General features: G+C 40.8%; 1 protein-coding gene across 1 annotated transcript; it reads left to right on the forward strand.

The window, feature by feature from the left end:
• The first annotated feature begins 18,677 nt into the window (after positions 1 to 18,677).
• Positions 18,678 to 20,117, forward strand: LOC116106799 (UPF0481 protein At3g47200-like). Its single transcript, XM_031393116.1, has one exon. The coding sequence runs from the start codon at positions 18,678 to 18,680 to the stop codon at positions 20,115 to 20,117; it is 1,440 nt and encodes a 479-aa protein (XP_031248976.1).
• Positions 20,118 to 20,381: the final 264 nt, after the last annotated feature.

Consider the following 20,381-nt stretch of genomic DNA (forward strand, 5'->3'; position numbering starts at 1 on the left):
GGAAGAGACTCATGACACAGAACCATGACTTGGGGAGATTTTAGAAGAATGTTTGAGACCGAGTATCGGACGGTTGACGGGTCCATGAGAAAATACAAGAGTATTAATCTGAGGCAAGGGATGAGCACAGTGAAGGAGTATTCAGTTCGGTTCCACTCTCTCGCGAGGTTTGCACCTGGGATAGTGAGTACACCCGTTGAGAAGAGAGAAATTTGTCCGGGTTGAGGTCAGAAATAGCCCGCGATGTTATATAGGAGCAGAGCCCCGCATACCTATATGGGGCATTAGATCGGGCTTTGAGGGCCGAAATTTATGTGAACAAGATGAGTTCGGAAGGGCATCCATGATAGTACAGAATGAACCGCCCCCTACTCCGCAGAAAGAAAGAGTGGAGATCGGAAGAGGTAGAGACATGAGAAACAAGAAGAGATTCCAGCAAAAGAAGAATAGGGGCGATTGGCAGAGTAAACGGCCTAGAACAGCTGGAGTCACTCCGTGCCCTAAGTGGGAAAATCATTCGGGGGAGTGTCTAAAGAGTTCGGTCCGAATATCTGCTATAGGTGTCGTCAGCCAGGGCACCTAATGAGAGATTGTAAAGCTCCCCCTCCACCAGCAGCACAGGCCCCTGAGGCACGAATGCCAGGGTGTTTACCGTGGCACAGGGTGAGGTAGAGGCCAGTCCATCAGCCGTAACTGGTCAGTTATTTTTTCATACAGTTCCTCTTTATGCTTTAATAGATTCTTGAGCCACGCATTCCTTTATGTCTCATGGGATGATAAAAAGATTGGGTCTGAAGCCTGTAGTGGTAGATCAACCCATTAGGATAGAGTTACCCGATGGATTAGTGTTTGACCCGTGAGATGCTCCCAGGAGAGTCTGTAATGATTCATGGAAGAGAACTAATAGTCGATCTAATAGTGTTTGACATGCGATTTTGATGTGATATTGGGGATGGATTTTCTAGGGAAGTATGGAGTAGAAATGACTGTCGGAAGAAGAAAGCAAGGTTAATCTTGATAGTGGAGAAAGTTTAGTTTCGGTGAGGGCCATCAATTAAGTATGTTGATCAGTAGCCTGAAAGCTAGGAAGATGCTGAGAAGGGCTGTTCAGGATATATTGCACATGTAGTGCAGAGTGGTGATGTTTCTCAGCCAGAAATTCAGAGAGTGCCTATAGTTCGAGAATTTCTGGATGTGTTTCCCGAAGAGTTACCGGGTCTACTTCCAGAGAGAGAGGTTGAGTTTAGTATTGAACTAGCACCTGGGACAGCACCAATATCAAGAGCCCCTTATCGAATGGCCCCAGCGAGCTTCAAGAATTGAAGAAGCAACTCCAGAGCTTTTAGATAAAGGTTTTATCCGACCAAGTCATTCCCCCTGAGGAGCTCCAATTCCTTTTTGAAGAGAAAGAGGATCGTACGGATGTGTATAGACTACAGAGAGCTGAATAAGGTGACAGTGAGAATAAATACCCACTACCTCGGATAGATGATTTATTTGATCAATTAAAGGGAGCGGCAGTGTTCTCGAAAATTGATTTAAGGTCAGGGTACCATCAAGTGAGAGTGGTTGAGCAAGATATAGCTAAGACCGCCTTTCGTACAAGGTATGGGCATTATGAGTTTGTAGTGATGCCTTTTGGGTTGACGAACGCCCCATCAGTGTTTATGGACTTGATGAACCGGTCTTTCATGATTGCTTGGATCAATTCATTGTGGTTTTCATGATGATATCCTGGTTACTCTAGGTCGAGAGAAGAGCATGAGGAGCATTTAAGACTTGCACTACAACGATTGAGAGAAAAGAAGTTGTATGCTAAGTTTTCCAATGTGAATTCTGGTTGAATCAAGTATTGTTTCTAGGCCATACTATTTCTAGTGAAGGATTGGTGGACCCTAGTAAGGTAGAGGATCCTATGTCCTAGTGGCACAAGGCGAAAGCGTAATTAAGAAGTGAGAAGTTCTTTGGGTGCGAGGTTACTACCGGCGATTCGTAGCAGGGTTTGCCCAGTTGGCTAAGCCATTGACAGCCTTACCAACAGAGAGTCTTTTTATGGTAACGGCTTGTGAAATGAGTTTTTACGAGTAAAGAAAAAGTTGACATCAGCTCCTGTGTTAGTGTTGCCTCAGAGGGGGGTAGATTATGATATTTTTACAGATGCCTCACTACAAGGACTGGGTGCTGTATTGATGGAGTTAGGTAGGGTGATAGCTATATGCTTCTCGACAATTGAAGGAGTACGAGACAAGATACCTACGCATGATTTAGAGTTGGCAGCGGTAGTCTTTGCTTTAAAAATCTGGAGGCATTATCTGTATGGTGCGAAGTCATATCTACACCGACCTAAGAGCTTGAAATATTTCTTTACTCAGAAGGAGTGAATATGAGGCAGAGAAGGTGGCTAGAGCTAGTTAAAGACTATGAATGTGAAATTAAATATCAGCCGGGGAAAGCTAATGTCGTAGCCGATGCGTTGAGTAGAAAGGCTCATTTAGCCCGATCCACTAGTCAGAGAGAGCTAATAGATGAGTTGTAAAGAACAAATTGAAGTGGTAAGGAGGGATTGCCAGGTTAGAAATTCAGTCCACCCTATTGGACGAAATTAAGAAAAGCAAGTGGTTGATAGTGGTGTCAGGAGTTACTGCAAAGAGTGCATAGAATGAGAGACCAGAGTTCCACCTGGTAGAGGGTGTCCTCCGTTTTAGGGATCGGTTGTGCATCCCTCAATAAGGGTTGAGGAAGAGAATTTTTATGGAAGCTCATGACACACCGTACACTGCTCCATCCAGGAGCAACCAAGATGTATCAAGATCTAAAGAAAGGCTACTGGTGGCCAAGTATGAAGAACGATATTGCGAGGTTGTAGCTAAATGCCTGGTTTGTCAACAAGTAAAAGCAGAACATCAACGGCCATCAGGATTGCTTCAACCACTTAGTATTCCTGAGTGGAAATGGGAGAGTATCTCAATGGATTTATTGTGGTCTCCGTAGGGTTCAGAGAGGGTTTAATGCCATTTGGGTGATTGTGGATAGATTGACAAAAACAGCCCATTTCCTTCCAGTGAAAGAAAGCACTACTTCAGATCAGCTAGCCAGTTTATATCAGAGAGATAGTGAAACTTCATGGGGTACCCAAGACGATAATCTCAGACAGAGATTCTAGATTTATCTCCGCTTCTGGCTGAGCTTACGGAGGAACCTGGGTACTAGATTGGCTTTTAGCACCGCTTACCATCCTCAAACGGATGGACAAACAGAGAGAACAAACAAGTGCTTGAGGATATGTTGCGAGTTTGTTGTATGGATTATAGAGTATCCTGGCATGAGATGCTGCCCTAGTGGGGTTTTGCGTACAATAAAAGTTATCAGTCGACGATTAAGATGGCACCGTATGAGGCCTTGTATGGTGACGATGTAGGTCTCCACTACATTGGGATGATATAGGTGAGAAGGATGAGCTGAAATTAGCCATTGGGCAGAGATGACTCAGAAACTGATTGAAGATGTGAAGCTGATTAGAAGCAAGAAGCAACAAGCAAGATGACAGAAAAGTTATGCCGATTTGAAGAGAAAGGAAGTTGAATTCAAGGTGGGTGATAAAGTTTTCTTGAAAGTTTCCCCTTAAGCGGGTAATGCGGTTTGGAGTAAAGGGAAGCTAGCACCGAGATTTGTTGGTCCATTTGAAGTGTTGCAACGAGTGGGGAGGTAGCCTATAGATTGGCACTACCACCTAGCATGGACAAAGTGCATGATGTTTTCCATATCTCGATGTTACGGAAATATGTAAGTGATCCCTCCCATGTGTTGAATACAGAGAATGTATTGTGGAGGGAATCTTGTGTACGAAGAGCGTCCAGTTCAGATTTTGGACCAGAAGATTAAAGAGCTCCGGAATAGAGTATTCCTTTAGTGAAAGTCCTTTGGAGAAACCATAGGTTGAAGAAGCTACTTGGGAGACAGAGCAAGACATGCAAAGCCGTTACCCGGAGTTGTTTGTCTGAATTTCGGGACGAAATTCTTTAAGGAGGGGAGAATTGTAACACCCCCACTTGAGGTACGTAGTTAAGATTTGATGAATGGTTCGAGTGTTTATCGAGTTATCCTTAGTTAAGCCTGTATGTTGTTGTTGTTGTTTGGTTTATCCTTGGATGAAAAGGTGTATTGGTTTGGTTGAGTGTTTTCCTTGGTTAGTATGATTTAGCAAAATTTTAGGGTTATAGTCTTCGCCGGGGCGAAGGAGTTTTGTCGCCGCGGCGAAGAGGGAGTGCTTCAACCCGGGTGCCTCTGTGAGTTTTCGCCGAGGCGAAGAAAATAGCTTCGCCGCGGCGAAGACTCAGCTGAATGTTTCCCTTGAGTTTTTGAGATTTCTTTCTTTTGAGACTCAATGACCATTCTACCCCTTTTTAGCAGGAAAAGGAGGAGTGAATTGTAAGAAAATTCATGGAGAATAGTTTGTAGTGGGGTTGTGTTTGTAAAGAATGAAAGGTCTTAAATGGAATTTAAAGAGTGAGTAAGGGTATTTGGGAAAGAGTGGAGAAAAATATGTGATTTAAGGGTTAGCTTTAGAAACCCCTTATTTTGTTTTCTCACCACCGCCTCTGTCATCCCCTATTTCTCTCAATTTTTCATCCAAGATTCCAAGGATTCTTGAGAGCTTTTGACTAGAATTTGTTACAAATTGATCCAAGTACTAAAAGTAAGATCCCTACTCTAGAAGCAAATTTTCATTTGTTGAAAGAATGGGATCTTATTAAGTTTTGTATTGAAGGTTAACAGAAAGTGTTAAGCCATCAAGAGTGGAGAGTTTAAGTGGGTTCTACTTGTGTCCAAGGTAAGTAAATTCATCTAAGTTGTGATTTACTTGATTGAATGATGTGTAGAGAGTTTTAGATCTTGATTAATGCTGAATTGTTTATGTTGAAATGAGTTGATGAATTCATGAATGGGTTCAATGTTGTTACATGAGGATTTTCCACCATGAGGAGGTGGATTGTGTTGTGAAATTGTGGTAGAAGTATGGGAGATAGAAGTAATTGAGAGGATTTTTGAAGTGTGTTTCTCTTGAGCTTTCATTGTTGTTTGATGATTCTAAATAGATTTCCAAGGAGTCTTATGGAGAGATAGTCCTTACAGCGTAGCAATTAGATGGTATGACCATGTTGAAGATCCTACGGTATAATATGGATGTATCATAGATAGTAGATAGAGTTTATGTATCCTCGTATCATCATATTGCTGTTCGATGAAATGACTAGGTAGAGGCATAGAGGTAGAAGTATTTGAGTATAGAGATGTTATGCAATGTAGCGTATTTGAATGCATGAATGTACGATATGTTATAGAGATTTACCATGAAGCACTCCGATGTAATCTGTTGCTAAGTGAGAATAGATGATCCTAGAAAAGCAAAGAGATTAATGAGAACATGAATCTGGCTCTAAGGGTGAGATATAGTATTGATCAATGACACAAATAGTCTTCGAGAGTATGGGTGAGAAATGTACTCTATCGTAGAGAGATTCTTTTATCCATATATGAGAAAGATTGTGTGAAAATGTACTTCTTAATGTGACTATACGTAAAAGGAAATAGAAAACTAGTGTTGTGCGTTTGGGGGAACTCGTAAGTATAAGAGTTATCCTCATGTAAACCGTATGAGAAAGAACGGTCTCGCCATGAGAGAGCGGAGTGCTTGTAAATCGCTATGATAAGGAGCGATCTCCGCATGAGAGAGCGGAGTGCTTGTAAATCGCTATGATAAGGAGCGATCTGCCATGAGAGAGCGGAATGCATGTGATCCGTTATGAGAAGACGGACTCCGCCATGAGGAGAGCGGGATACACGTAAACGCTATGAGAGAGAGAGCGGTTTCCGCCATGAGGAAGGCGGTATGAGATTGAGAAAAAAGCAGAATAGAAAGAAAAGAAAAGAAAGAAAAAGAGAAGTTGAATTGAATTTTGATAAGAATACAAAGAGAATTGATGAGAATGCACGGGGATGATAGCGTAAGAGGACTGTTTTACTTACTGGGCATTCTTGTGCTCACTCCGTTGTTTTCTTTGTTGTACAGGAAATAGGTGAGGACTTGGTCGGATGGACGTCGGCAAGCGGGGAGATTTGGCTGCACTGTCCTTGTTTGGTTTGTTCGAAAGTCCTTGTACATATGATGTGTGTTTTGTAACGAATGTGATTACTAAGTAAGGAAATTTTGGGCCCAACTGTTTTGATAAATATGCTATCTTTTATTAATCGATATTTATGAATCTGGTAGAAAGAAAGTAGTGTTACAGTCTTCAATGTGAGAAAATTGTGAGTTTTAACAAGGGAGAGAAGGAAGAGGATCAATCTACTTCAATTTCTAGGTGATTTCTTTTCAGTTACATCTTATTTGCAATATGATTGTTTTTCATTCATGGTTTGAGTTTGATTATGAGCAACTAATAAATATTGTGGGGGTTTAGTTTAACTATCATGATTGTGTTAGGTATTGGTGATTTGTTTTATGAAAGTTTAGATTATTTCTTGTTTAATTGTCTTCATGATCTTAATTATAAATGGTTAAATGGTCAACTACTTTTTATAATTAAAATTAATTAAGCTCTATTAAACAAGAGTTCAAATTGAATACATGATCATTGTTTTTATTTGGATGGTTGCTGTGTGATTTCCTTGTGCAGATTATGATTAATTAGTTAACAACTGATCAAGAAGTTAATTAGTTAATTATAAACGGAGAATAAACGTGATCATTGGATTCTTTTGGCTTAGTGGAAAAATCAACAACTGAACTTAAGATTTAATTGTTTTATTTGCCAAATATCCAATACTTAATTGAGAAGTTAGCTAAATCCCACTATCTCTCATTGTAGTTTACATCAATAGATTACTTTATAATTTTAATTCTTTGCAGTTTTATTTTAGATAATCTATCAATCTTTGGTTAGAATGTTAGGATTTAATTAATTGTAGTTAGTGTTAAAGAAAAAAATCAAGAATTTATACCATGCTATTAGGATTTGTGTGCTGCGAGTATTTAATTGCACATCTGTACACCCTGGAAAGAGCTGTACCCCGGGCTCCTTAACTAATCCCGGGCTGATATTTTTACCGCACAACAGTCGGTAAAATTTTATGAAGTGAGTTTTTCACTGTTTTCTGGGGGAAGTTATTAAAAAGACATTTGAAGTTTACATTTAATTAAAAGGCTATCAAGTTTTGAAATGTTAACTAAATAGCCATATTATTGATTAAGGGTAATTAGTGCTAATTAGGATTAATGTAATCTTTTCAAAATTATGATATTCACAAATCCGAAAGTTGCAAAAAACCCAAAAACCTTCTTCTTCCTCCCGCATTAACGCATCCTACCTGCATTTCTCTCTTCTTCTTGGGTCGTCAACATCTTCTTCTCCTCTGCACTTCTTCTTCTTCCTCCTCCGTACATCTTCTTCTCTCATTCCTCTACATCTTCTCTCCGCATCTCTACCGCCATTAACACTTTTCTTCCTCCAACATAACATGTTCTCCGGCAAAGATCCCCCCCTCCTCCTCCTGACATTTCGCCTAAGTATGTGTATCTCCTTTTTACATTTTATTTAGATTTACAAAGATTTAATAATGGATGGGGTTTGGGTTATGATTTTGATTTAGTTGTTTAGGTTGTTGGGTTTGTGTTTGATGTAATGTAGGTTGAAAGGAGTGAAATTTGTTGAAAATTGTTCTGGGTATTTATTCTGGGTATGATGGACGATTGGTAGGTGGAGATGACTGAAAATGTGTTCTGGGCACGAGGATCGCTTAAGGATCCGGTGTATCGCTTAAGCGATCCGGTAGATCTGATAATACAGCAGTAGATCGCTTAAGCGATCAGGTATGTAGCATAAGATCGCTTAAGCGATCTGGTTAAAGTCTGTTGTATGGGAGCCGATCGCTTAAGCGATTATTATGGCATAAGATCGCTTAAGCGATCAAGGTTATTATACTGAATCGCTTAAGCGATCAGGTTATCGCTTAAGCGATCCAGTATAAATAACCATGATCATTCAAGCGATACATCAGACCAAATATGCGAATGTGCAGATTCTTTTTAAACTATTTGAACCCTTAGTACAACATTTAAGAATTGTTTTTTCTGCATTACAGTAGTTGGCTATTATTACATGGGAAAATTGTTTTGGGTGTTGATTTTGGTGAGTGGTGGAGGAAGAAAGTAGGTGGAAGTGGATTGGGAAGAGCAAAGAGTTACACCAATTGCTGTGGCACAGAGGTGTTTGATGAGTTGATTGATGAAATAATTAGAAGAGGTAATTGAGTTGTCGCGTAGTGAATAGTTGTGAAGTATGTTAAGCAGAGCTCCTGAAATTATAAGGTAATCCTGCTGTATTAAAGTCGGATGAAAGTGTGAACTTATTATGATTGGTATGGCGATAGTGGGCGAGGCCGATTTTAAGGGTTTCTTATGTAGAAAAACGTTGGAAGTTGGTTCCAAGGAAGGGGATAACGAGGATCTAAGCGGGGAGATTTGCCTGGTTGTAATTTGAAATACGAGGCCATTGATTGTTAGCTGAAAAATCAGAGGAGCGGTCAATGGGTGGTGAGGAGGACACTATAGAAGAGGTTGGTGATGGGGGGCAGAATGAAAATGTTGAGGAGGAGGACCCCGTAGATGTTCCCACAGATGTAGAGATTCCTTTAAATACAGATTATGCAGAAGGCGTAGATTGTGAGGAAGAGAACACTATGGTCGTTTATGCAGGTTCAAAGGGGGCAATTGGAGGTAGTAGTGGATCAGCTCATGTTTTACGGATGGATCGGATTGCGCATAGGGTATTTATTTGACAACAAAGAGGAAGTGGTGAGGAAGCTAAAACTTGTTGCTGTGAAAGGTAATTTGAGTTCATCACCAAAAAGTCAAATTCTTGGCTGTGAGGTTGCATGTGTGACCGAAACTGCAAGGGGCGGGTTTATTGGAGAGGTGTTGCGGAGTCGGAAAAGTTTATTCTAGCACATATACCCGTGAGCACACATGTGGTTTGGGACATATTTCAGGTGCAGCGAACAGCGTCCGCTGATGTATTGGACATTTGTCAAAAGTCGGTTCGGCAAGGGAAAGGTCCATCTCCTAAAGACATTCAGAGACTTGTGCGCACAGAGTTGGGATGTGTTGTTAGTTACTGGAAATGCTGGAAAGGTAGACAACATGCACAAGATTTTGTGAGGGGCCAGCCGGAGCACGGGTACGCAGTATTAGAAGCGTACCGTTATATGCTTGAGTTGACAAACCAAGGTAGCAAGACGGCTTTGAAGTGGGACAAGGAATATGATGTTTAAATATTTTTTGTTGCTTATGGTGGCTATAAGGGGTTTTGTAAACATGAGAAAGGTGTTGGTGTGTTGATGGTTGCTTTCTAACGGGAAAGTATGGAGGTACATTGTGGTGGCCACTGCACAGGACAGCGAGAATCACACAATATCCTGTTGCATGGTGTGTGGTTGACTCTGAGAATGACGAGTCGTGGACTTGGTTTTTTCAGCCGTTACGTACGATAGTGCCTGACAGTGACGAGTTGTGCATAATATCAGATAGGCACACTCTATAAAGAAGGGGATTGCCACTATTACCGTCAAGCACATCACAGATTCTGTATGAGGCACTGGTGAGAACATAAAACAAAAGTTTAAGTGTGCTGGCCTCCTTCAGACATACTACATGGCAGCAAAAGCTTATGGGTTGATGAGTTCGAGGAACACTTCCAGCAAATCCGAATCAAGGATGTTAGAGTTGCTAAGTATCTTGAGCATGATGTTGGTTTCGAGAGATGGAGTAGAGCTTACTTTCCTGGAAGAAGGTTTGATGTCATGACCACGAACATAGCTGAGTCCATAATTCGAAGGTGTAATAGAAAGAGAGTTTCCAATAGTTGCACTTTTGATGCAATCCAAGGACACTGTCGCGGTGGTTCCATGAGCGTCGTATGGAGTCAGAAATTTTACTACAACCCTGTTCCGTCAGCTGAAAAATTTTGCGAGAACTTGGAACTGTCAAATGCACTATTTGCCTATCCTTTAATGCTCAAGAGTTTGTGCGCGGCTATGGTCCGGATGCCCTAGTTAACCTTGTTACAAAAACTTGCAGCTGTAAAGTGCTTGACATTCAACATTTACCTTGTCCTCATGCACTAGCAGCACTGAAACACCAACGGAAGAGCGATTTTGGTTCAGAATTTACATGGAACTTTGCTCCCTTTCTATATGACAGATCACTACATGCTAGCATATTCAGAAACAGATATCCGGTGCCTCCAGAAGAGCAGTGGGTAGTGCCGCCAGAGGTGGTGACATTATCCTCCAGCCGCATTGAAGAAGACACCAAAGGGGAGAAAAAGGGGTTAAGCGTATTCCATCAGCCTTGGGTTCCCCGGAAGATGAATAAGTGCTCAATTTGCAAGCAACCTGGTCACAAGAGAAGCAGTTGGCAGAAGTAAATGGTCGATTCGAAGAAGGATGAAATTATTGATGTTAAATTTTATTGTTACCTTTAATAAAATATACTTATATTGTGTATTCTTATTACATGGTCTAAGTATTTGTGGTGATTTAGTTGGAAAGGCTGTCAAATTGAGGAAAAAGTATGGATAATACGTGTTGGTAATTTTAGTTTCTCAAAATTCAGGATAAAAGATGCAAATGATATTGCCCCCAGATCGCTTAAGCGACTAAGTGTATCGCTTAAGCGACAAAGTGTTTGCGGGACGGATGCTTAAGCGATAAAGGATCGCTTAAGCGATCGTGCACCTGGACTGATTGATTCTGCCCAGGTGCTGATCGCTTAAGATCTACAATCGCTAATCGACCAGGGGAAAAAAGGCAATATTCGCTTAAGCGATATTACTGATCGCTTAAGCGATCATGGACCTGGGCAGATTTGCTTCTGCCAATCACATGATGCTTAAGCGATCCATTGCATCGCTTAACCGATTCTTCTGCAAATGGTTTTAAAATTTAACAGATACACCCCCACCACCCACGGTGACAGATTCTTGCCACCGGAGCCGGAATCTGACCGGGAAAGGGCGTTTCGATGCACAGTGGTCGGATCTGGCCGATAGGGCCTCTATATGGCCTGTTCCGGCCAGATCGAAACGGATGTGGCCGGAAAAGGGCCCACGATCCGTCAAAGTCGGACATTTCATTGAAATCCATGACGGGAGATGTGGCCTTTTCCGGCCACATCGACGGTGGATATGGCCGGAAAAGGTCACAAAAGGCCATTACCGGCCATTTCGGTCGTTCGTTGCTATCGGCGGTAGCAGAATCTGGGAAGTTGGGTGGGTGGGGGTGTTTTTGTTAATTTTTGAACTTTTTGTTGGTATTAATGAAATTAATTCACTAATGGGTCGAAAATTAATTAAAAATATACTGATATTTCCTAAATAATTAAGCAAACAAAATAAAAATATACTGAACTGACTTTAATTAAATATAAGGTTTACTACACCCTTGTTCCGTCAGCTGATAAAATGTAATAACGGAACAAGTGCTCTGAACGAATCGTAAACCCTTATAGGTTTCATACTGACGTGCAAAGGAACTATATGTGTATAAATGTAATAACGGAACAAGTGCTCTGAACGAACGTAAACCCTTATAGGTTTCATACGACGTGCAAAGGAACTATATGTTTGATATAAATGTAATAACGGAACAAGTGCTCTGAACGAATCGTAAACCTTAGGTTTCATACTGACGTGCAAAGGAACTATATGTTTGATATAAATGTAATAACCGAACAAGTGCTCTGAACAATCGTAAACCCCTATAGGTTTCATACTGACGTGCAAAGGAACTATTGTTTGATATAAATGTAATAACCGAACAAGTGCTGAACGAATCGTAAACCCTTATAGGTTTCATACTGACGTGCAAAGGAACTATATGTTTGATATAAATGTAATAACCGACAAGTGCTCTGAACGAATTGCTTAAGCGACCCACCGTATCGCTTAAGCGATTATTATAAAAGACCCATGATCGCTTAAGCGATCATAGATCGCTGTAAGCGATAAGCGATCATAGATCGCTAAGCGATCTAGCGATCTTTTCCGAGGCAGATGACATCTGCCCAGACTATGATCGCTTAAGCGATTTTTCCTATCGCTTACGCGATATTAATAAAAGACTCATTATGCTTAAGCGTTTAGATCACTTAAGCGATCTTTTCGAGGAAGAATGACATCTGCCCAGACTATGATCGCTTAAGCGATCTTTCCTATCGCTTAAGCGATTATTAATAAAGACCCATGATCGCTTAAGCGATTTTTCGAGGAGAATGACATCTGCCCAGACTATGATCGCTTAAGCGATTTTTCCTATCGCTTACGCGATAATTAATAAAAGACTCATTATCGCTTAAGCGATTTATGATCGCTCTAAGCGATCTTTTCCGAGGAAGAATGCATCTGCCAGACTATGATCGCTTAAGCGATCTTTCCATGCGTTAAGCGATAATTAATATAAGACTCATTATCGCTTAAGCGATTTATGATCGCTTAAGCGATCTTTGCCGAGGCAGAATGACATCTGCCCAGACTGTGATCGCTTAAGCGATCTTTCCTATCGCTTAAGCGATAATTACAAAAGAACCATGATCGCTTAAGCGATTTATAATCGCTTAAGCGATCTTTTCGAGGAAGATTACATCTGCCCAGACTGATCGCTTAACGACCCTCCTATCGCTTAAGCGATTATTACTGAAATACTAATGATGCTTAGGCGACCTCTCGTATCGCTTAAGCGATTATGACTAAAAGACACATGATCTTATATGGCAAACCATGCATAGTAAATTGAAACTGCTGATGAATTATGTATATGGACAAACAAAAATAATCCCAAATATCAGATCCAATTCTTTACAATGATCACACCATATAGTAATTAGTTTTTTAGCCAAACAGTTTGAATCCACAGTGTATGGTATCAGGGCAGTCCATGCTTGAAAAGATGCCCACGACATCATTCTTCCCGATGCTTTCTGGCTCTGCACTAGCATCCAACAAATTCAAGATGATATACAATGCGGCTAATATGGTGCCTCGGTTGACTTCTGTGGAGATTGACCATTCCATCTTAGGACCTGCAGTGTTAACACCATAATATGAGAAAGGCATGAATTAGAAAATAGCAAGCCAAGAGAACAAATTAAATAAGCAGTTCTGAAGTACACATCAAACACCATTGAAAATGAACATGTATACATCTTATTGATAATTATAACAGGTATCACATAAACTCAACTCAAAAAACCCAGTATGAACATCAACATCACATAAACACAAACGGATCCATCTGCCCATGGAAGAGTCGACAGCCCAGCGCTCCCGACATTCTGTCATTGTTTGTATTCAAGCTGTCCATCGGGCTTGGTCATGTCGAATCAAAAATTCAGGGCATATGCCCCAAATCAGCGCTACAATAGGAAGAAGACATTAGCATTATAATAAACTTATAGAACAATTGTATTATGTAAGTTAGTTTTAAACAAAATTTACCTTGATCATAATTGGGCAGGTAGAGCGCTGAATTCGCCACTTTCTGGTTAGACCTGATCACCAACTGCCCAAACATCCCGCTGTCACGCAACAGCGCGGGAACAACCTGGACAGTGGCTCCAACTCGACCTCCAACTGCTTGTCTCGACAAATGGTTGGGTTGCAGTCAAGGATCTTCCGAACACCCCTCTCTAGATGCGCAGCGACTGCTATCAGTGCATCTGTTTGACGGATGATGCAGTACACTCTTTTAACAAAGGCCCAACCGTGGCCATTTGGGCCGATCCCCCTACGTACTGCATAATCCTATCATCAAACGGAAATCATCAGGGATGCAATCCGACTCTGGTGCAGCCAATCGTTTTCGCTTCAGTCCTTTTGCTACACCACTAGCAACGGCATTTTAATTAAGACCGATATGCCGAAACAAGCGTTTGCCCAAACGCCACATCGGTGATAGCACAGTCAGGATACAAAAGCTCACCATCACTAGTTTGTCGTAGCCTCATCAGTGCCAATATCTATCGATGTGCTACATCAAATAAAAACAACAAGATCAGTATGGAAAACACAGGAAAAAATAAGGAAAATTAAGTGAACATAACTCACCGAGTCCTCAAGCCACGTCCCCATCGTCAACAACTTCTGAAACCATCCCGGGGATAATCCCCTGTCTTACACTTATATGGCCATCAATTCCGATCCATGTAATAGGCATAAAAGAGTTTTTCCTTTCCTCTATTGGCCTATACAAATCGACATTTGAGTCCAATTTCCCTTCCCCACTCCTCCCTTCCTCCAATTTTACATCCCCGCTTCCTTCGCCTCCCAACTCCCCTTCCTCATTATCACCGCCACATTCCACACCCAACCTCCTCAACCTCTTCCCTTTCTGGTTGTTCCTCCATTTGTTTCTTCATTTTCTCTCTTTATTGTGTCACTACCATGTAAGGCGATTTCACAAACTTGCCTTCGGTCTCTCTCTTTCAAGCCCGTTGCACTTCAACCGCCTTTAATTCTCCACAACTTCCTCCTCCATTGTACCAACTTCGCCCTCCATTCTAGCTACTTTCCCTCCCACCTTACACCCTTTCTTCTCCACCCTTTCATTGTTTCTGCCATGCTCAAGCTTTGCATAAAGGCTGTTGTAAAACTCTCAAAAAGGCCGTTGATGAGGTCAACAACCTCATTCTCCCTACGCCGATGTCTCGGCAAAGCGGTACTTGTTGTACGGTTTGCTGAGGCATACGAACCTCTTCCTCCCTTTCTCCTCCTCATCCTCGGCCCCCCGATTCATTATCCTCAGCATCAACGACATTGTCAAGTAATGGCCCTGCAACTGCCATCACATGGGGACCCCTTTTAGGTCCCGCATCAGGCGGTCTATCTGTTCATCCCTTTCATCCTCCATTGCTTGAAAGATGTGACATAGTCCTCTTCCGCTTCATCCCCAATAGGGGTCAAAAGGGACGGACGACTCCCTGCAATAAGAAAAAAATCAATCAGATTGAAGCAAAATAAAGCAACTGCATATTCAAAAGCTAATCCTTCAATCTTACCCCAGCTGCTTGAATCTCAATCTCTAATTGGCCATAATCCCAATGGTTACAGCTCTCGACAATGCACCGCAACATCCTAGGAATTGCTGTTGCACATTCACATTGTTGCTTCTCCCCCCCGCTTACGAAGACAGGGATGGCCCGTACATCCAGCCTACATTGTAAAAAAGGTCCATGTCATTATTCAAACACCAATATTAAAAAAATAACATAGAGCTATTAATATTTACCTGCATTGCCCATGGGAAGCAAACAAATTATACGTGCTTGGTTTAGCCTTCCCGCCCCATTCGGCATGCTTTAACGCCATGTCTGGTTTTTTCAGGCTCTTGATGGTTCGCTCAAATGATATCCGTCCCCACGGATAAGAATTAAAGAACTCCAAGTCGCTTACAAACAGCAACAATCTTTCTAATAGCTTTTGGAGTCACCAGCCAATAAGATAGAATGTAAAAACAATATCAAGCACACTTTTATCTTCTCTGCATCATAAACCGAACTGTAGATAGCTCTTCTCTAAAACTTTTCCTGTAATAGACTTTGCCCCTTTCAAAACCTTCTTACAAAATTATGGCTCCCGCACTCTTCCTTACTGCGTCTGCCTCCGCCTTAGTTGGCACTTTCCGCATCCTAAGCCCGTCACCAACGCATACTCCATCATACCAAACCGTAGTGGCTTTCCCTCCACCACGAACCACATTTCATTTTTTTTCTTGCATTTTACTGAGTGCATCAACAGTAATGCACTCCCTGCCCCAAAATGACTTTCCACTTTTTTCCAATTCTTAAAAACTGACCGAAACAAAGTGTCACCAAAATCTCTTTCACATGCCTCATTCTAGCTAAATGGCCCTATTCTGTCAAAAACCTCCCAGCTCGACTCACCGTCACCCTTGCAGGGAAGTAGGGTACCTTCTCACTTATAGGCTCCAACTCGTACTCTCTACAGCTACGGTTGCACAATCTGCACAATCGATTAAATAAAATGCATCGACAAAAATAACCAAAACCACTGTAGTGCTTAAGCGATCAGGATCGCTTAAGAGATCTTTATGTCTCATGCAAGATCGCTTAAGCGATTTTAAATCGCTTAAGCGACCAAAAGTTAACTGAGAGTCTCTTAATCTGTGATTCTGCCCAGACCTAAGATCGCTTAAGCCACCAAGAGTAAACACTATGATCTCTTAAGCGATCATTGTGCGATCACGAGTAAAACAGAATAATCGCTTAAGCGATATAAATGATCGCTTAAGCGAAATTACAAGCAACATCCCAAACTACGTACCCTATTTCGCCGGCCTTCTCCTCCGCCGGATCCTCCGGCGACTCCTCCTGCCCTGAATTATCGCCGGAATCCACCTCTGGCTGCATTCTCTCCGGAATCCTCCTTCTGGCCTGAAGTCTCGCCTGACTCCTCGTCTTCAGACCCCTTTGCTGGTTTCCCTCTGTTCTTGGGCGCCGGGTCTCCTCTAAGTGTGGACCACCTTCAAGGTCAGATGATCGACCAGAGCAGCCATTGAACTGCTTGCGCCACCAGAATCGAGGATTCGAAGTGGCGTTGGGTTGGCGTCGTCATTGTGAGTGTCAGCCATGGTTTTGGATTGATTTGGTGTGAAATTTTGTAGTTTGGATTGGAAATATGGGCTGTATCGCGGAAATCGCACAGATTCCGTTTATAGTGAAGAAACGATCTTAGGGTTCAACAAATCGATCGAAAATCGCGACTATATCGCCGAAAATCGCGACTGTATTCGGTTTAGGGTTCAAGAAATTGATTTAGGGTGCAAATCAATTGGTGTTGGATCGGAAAAAATCGCGTCTCCCTTTCGTTCAAGAAATCGCGTTTTCAACTGATGAATTTCGATTAAGCGACGTGAATAGAGTGTGGGGCTTGTTTTGCGAAATTTCAAATTTTGAAAACTTTCATTATTTCTGATTCGGCCCACATATGTTTTAATCTTTTCATTTTAACCCATTTTACGTGTTTAATTAATCCTAACTATGCCACGTCATCTTCTCTAAATTATAAATTATTTGATGAACAGTTTCAAGGCCATTTTCTTAAATGCATACTTGGGGGGACCGGGCAGCTAAATTTTCTCCTTGTTTCTCTTCAGTTTTATATTTCTGGGTTTATGTTTTTTCTAGTTTCTTACCTCTTTCATGTAACTGTTTTCTTAAGCTTCAGCATTAGTATAATTTTATTTCAAATTCATTCTGCACAGCCAACTAAAGCATTTCTTTGCAGGTATTGGAAGCAGCATGAGTGGTCACTAATTCTTAAAGATGATGTTGCTTCACCTGATGGGACTACTATCGCTGATGTTTATGAATTGAGAAGCGTGGACTTCGTGGGATCGATTTTAATGAATGTTGCTATTGTTGCTGCTGTCCTATAGCTAATTCATGGTGATTTTCATCTCTTTATTATTAGTTTGAAATTTTGTACTTTTTAAACACCATGATGATATAGTGAATGGTTAGAGGAAATAGCCTTGGTATATGTTTCACTTTTCTATTTATTGTTTTTTGAGATGATAAATTTCCTTGTAGAAGATTTATTTATGTACCGTACTTTCATTTATGAATAAGTAAAGGAAGTTCTTATATGACTATGTTCTTTGCTTTATGCCTTGCTTGAGGTAGCTATTGCCATTGGAATGCCCCCTGCTTGATTCTGCAACCCACATGTTACATACCTCTCAAAAGGGAACCTAGTTAGATATGATGTTCAAGTAAAGTGTCTGTGTGTGGGTACAGTAAGGCCAGAATCCTTGAGGGTTCCATAATGGAGTTTTTAGAAAGCAATCAAATCACTTAGAATTATATTTCATACTGAAATGAATCACAATTGGTATGGAGTTGGTCAATAATGATGCTTGAGCATGTAGTCGTTTCGAGTGCCTATTTATTTTATACCATGATATATATATATATATGTTGAAGGTGAGAGGCTTGTGATTGAAGAAACATCAGGTTAAGGGTGTGAAGACTTTTAGTTAACAGTAACATACAATTAGCAATATGTGAAAGGCAGCATCGTTTTCTCTATTACAAGTTTTTTTATTAGATTTGAAGATAAGATCTTTGTAGCTAAATTTGTTTAAATACATATTTTCAACCTTTTCTTTTGTTTTTGCATGATTATACTACTTTTTGTTTTAAATATTAATGCAACTGAAAATACTACCAACTTTAGATTACTTGCTTAATTAAATTGTTCATAAAAAGATGTAGTGCATATTGTTCTTGTGATGGGGGCCATCACCTTATAATAGAATAAATTAAAGGAAACTCTTTTTCTAACTAAAGATTATAAAACATTCCAAAGTCGTATATATAAATAATATGGTACATAATTATTCTCACTTTCTAAAGTGTTTATTCTTTGAAACTGGTAGCAGCAGAAATTCCAAGCTTGATAACAGAGCAAAGTTGAGATACTTGATTCAAATCACAAGTCGACTGTTATTTACGATTGGTTTGTTTCATCAAATTTATAAGCAGCTCGGGACCTGCTAAACTGATAACATAACCAACTATACTTGAAATACAGAGAGTAATAATAATGCGAGAAAGAGAAGCCGGTTGCAGCAGCAGCCTAGCAGGTGGTGGTGAGAATCAATTAGAGAGTATTGTAATCCTTATAAATGGTGCCAATCCACCAGGTCCTCTTTCTGAGAATGAAAAAATGTGGCTTGAATCTTTCGTGAATGGCGAAAGCTTCAAGAATCAGCACGAGGTGATCTGGCCGAAGATAGAGAGAGTTCCAGCAATGCTTCGTGAGGTTAAAGATAACAGTGGTTGCTATGATCCTATGGTGGTTTCAATCGGTCCTTACCACTCTGGAAATACCAGGCTTGAGTTAATGCAGCGGTACAAACATACAATGGCGGTCCAGTATGTAGATGGGGACTTGAAGTTGCTGGAAGAGTTGTATCAGAAGGTCAGGTGCGTGGCGGAAGCTGCAAAACAATGCTACACTGACCAGAGCTCCGTCGCCAAGTTCAAGAACGAGGAGTTCTCTCAGATGATGTTTCTTGATGCCTGCTTCCTCCTTCAGTTCATCAACTGCACTGGAAGTGGAAAACAAGAGGCTTTAAAGATGAAAAACAACATGAGAGCTCTCGTTCAACGAGACTTGTTCTTACTGGAAAATCAAATTCCTTTTCAACTCCTCAATGAATTGAGCATCAAGTCAAAATTCGGAAATGAAACGACTAAGACAATGTTAAATAAGTTTGTTACAAATATTCGTAGTCTTCGTCGTCAAAGTAACGAGAAAGGCGTGAAAAATTTTCTTTGTAATTTATCTTTTTGGAGAAGAGAAGGTGCACAAGATGTGATAGCAGGAACATCTGATTGTGAACCTGCTCATCTTCTAGACCTCATTCGCACCAATCTCTTAGACAAAACCGTTTTGACTAAACCGCCTCCTTCCGGTTGGAGTGACTGGTGTTCATACCGGTCAGTGAAGGAGCTCAAGGCGGTGGGAATCCATTTCAGGCCTAGCAAGACTAACAAATTCACAGACGTTGCTTTTCAACCCGGGTATCTCGCAAAACTGGAACTTCCACCAGTATGCATTGATGATTCAACAAAGTCTATGCTGCTAAACATGGTAGCCTACGAGTCCAGCCCCAATGGTCCTGACGATTTTGGAGTTTCTTCATACATATGCTTGATGGATTCACTGATTGATCATGCTGAAGACGTAATGGAGCTTCGGAAAAAAGGTATACTTCTGAATTTTCTGGGAAGTGATCAACAAGTTGCTGATCTTTTTAATGAGATAGCTGATAATTTGGTGTCACACCAGCATGCGTATGCGGTTGTTAAAGATAAAATAGAAAAGCATTACAAAAACAGGTTAAAGATTTGGTTGGCAGAGTGGCTGCATACTCATTTCAACAGCCCTTGGACGCTTCTTGCTTTTATTGGTGCAGTTTTAGTACTTGTCTTAACTGTTATTCAGACTTATGAATCGGTGAAGCCAAGTATTACCTAATACACCATTACATTTATCTACGATATTCGTCTGTATTTGTTTTTGTGGGCAATTACATGTGTATTTTTACTTACTTGAAAAATATGAATTTATTATTATCAGGTAATCTTTTTGAATTCAGGAATGTTTCACCTTTAATTGGGAAACATTATAGGATTTATAATGCTTGCAATTATTATTATATATAAAGTATACAAGAATCAACCAAAATGGAGAAGTTTCAACGCGAGAGACAAAGACAATGTCAAGAGTGCGCCAAAATAT

Source organism: Pistacia vera, unplaced genomic scaffold, assembly GCF_008641045.1.
Source record: "Pistacia vera cultivar Batoury unplaced genomic scaffold, PisVer_v2 Contig522, whole genome shotgun sequence".
Taxonomy (NCBI): domain Eukaryota; kingdom Viridiplantae; phylum Streptophyta; class Magnoliopsida; order Sapindales; family Anacardiaceae; genus Pistacia; species Pistacia vera.

What these genes read in the sequence shown, in the direction of transcription:
- LOC116106799 (XM_031393116.1), top strand. Translation starts at nt 18,678, where the DNA reads ATGCGAGAAAGAGAAGCCGGTTGCAGCAGCAGCCTAGCAGGTGGTGGT.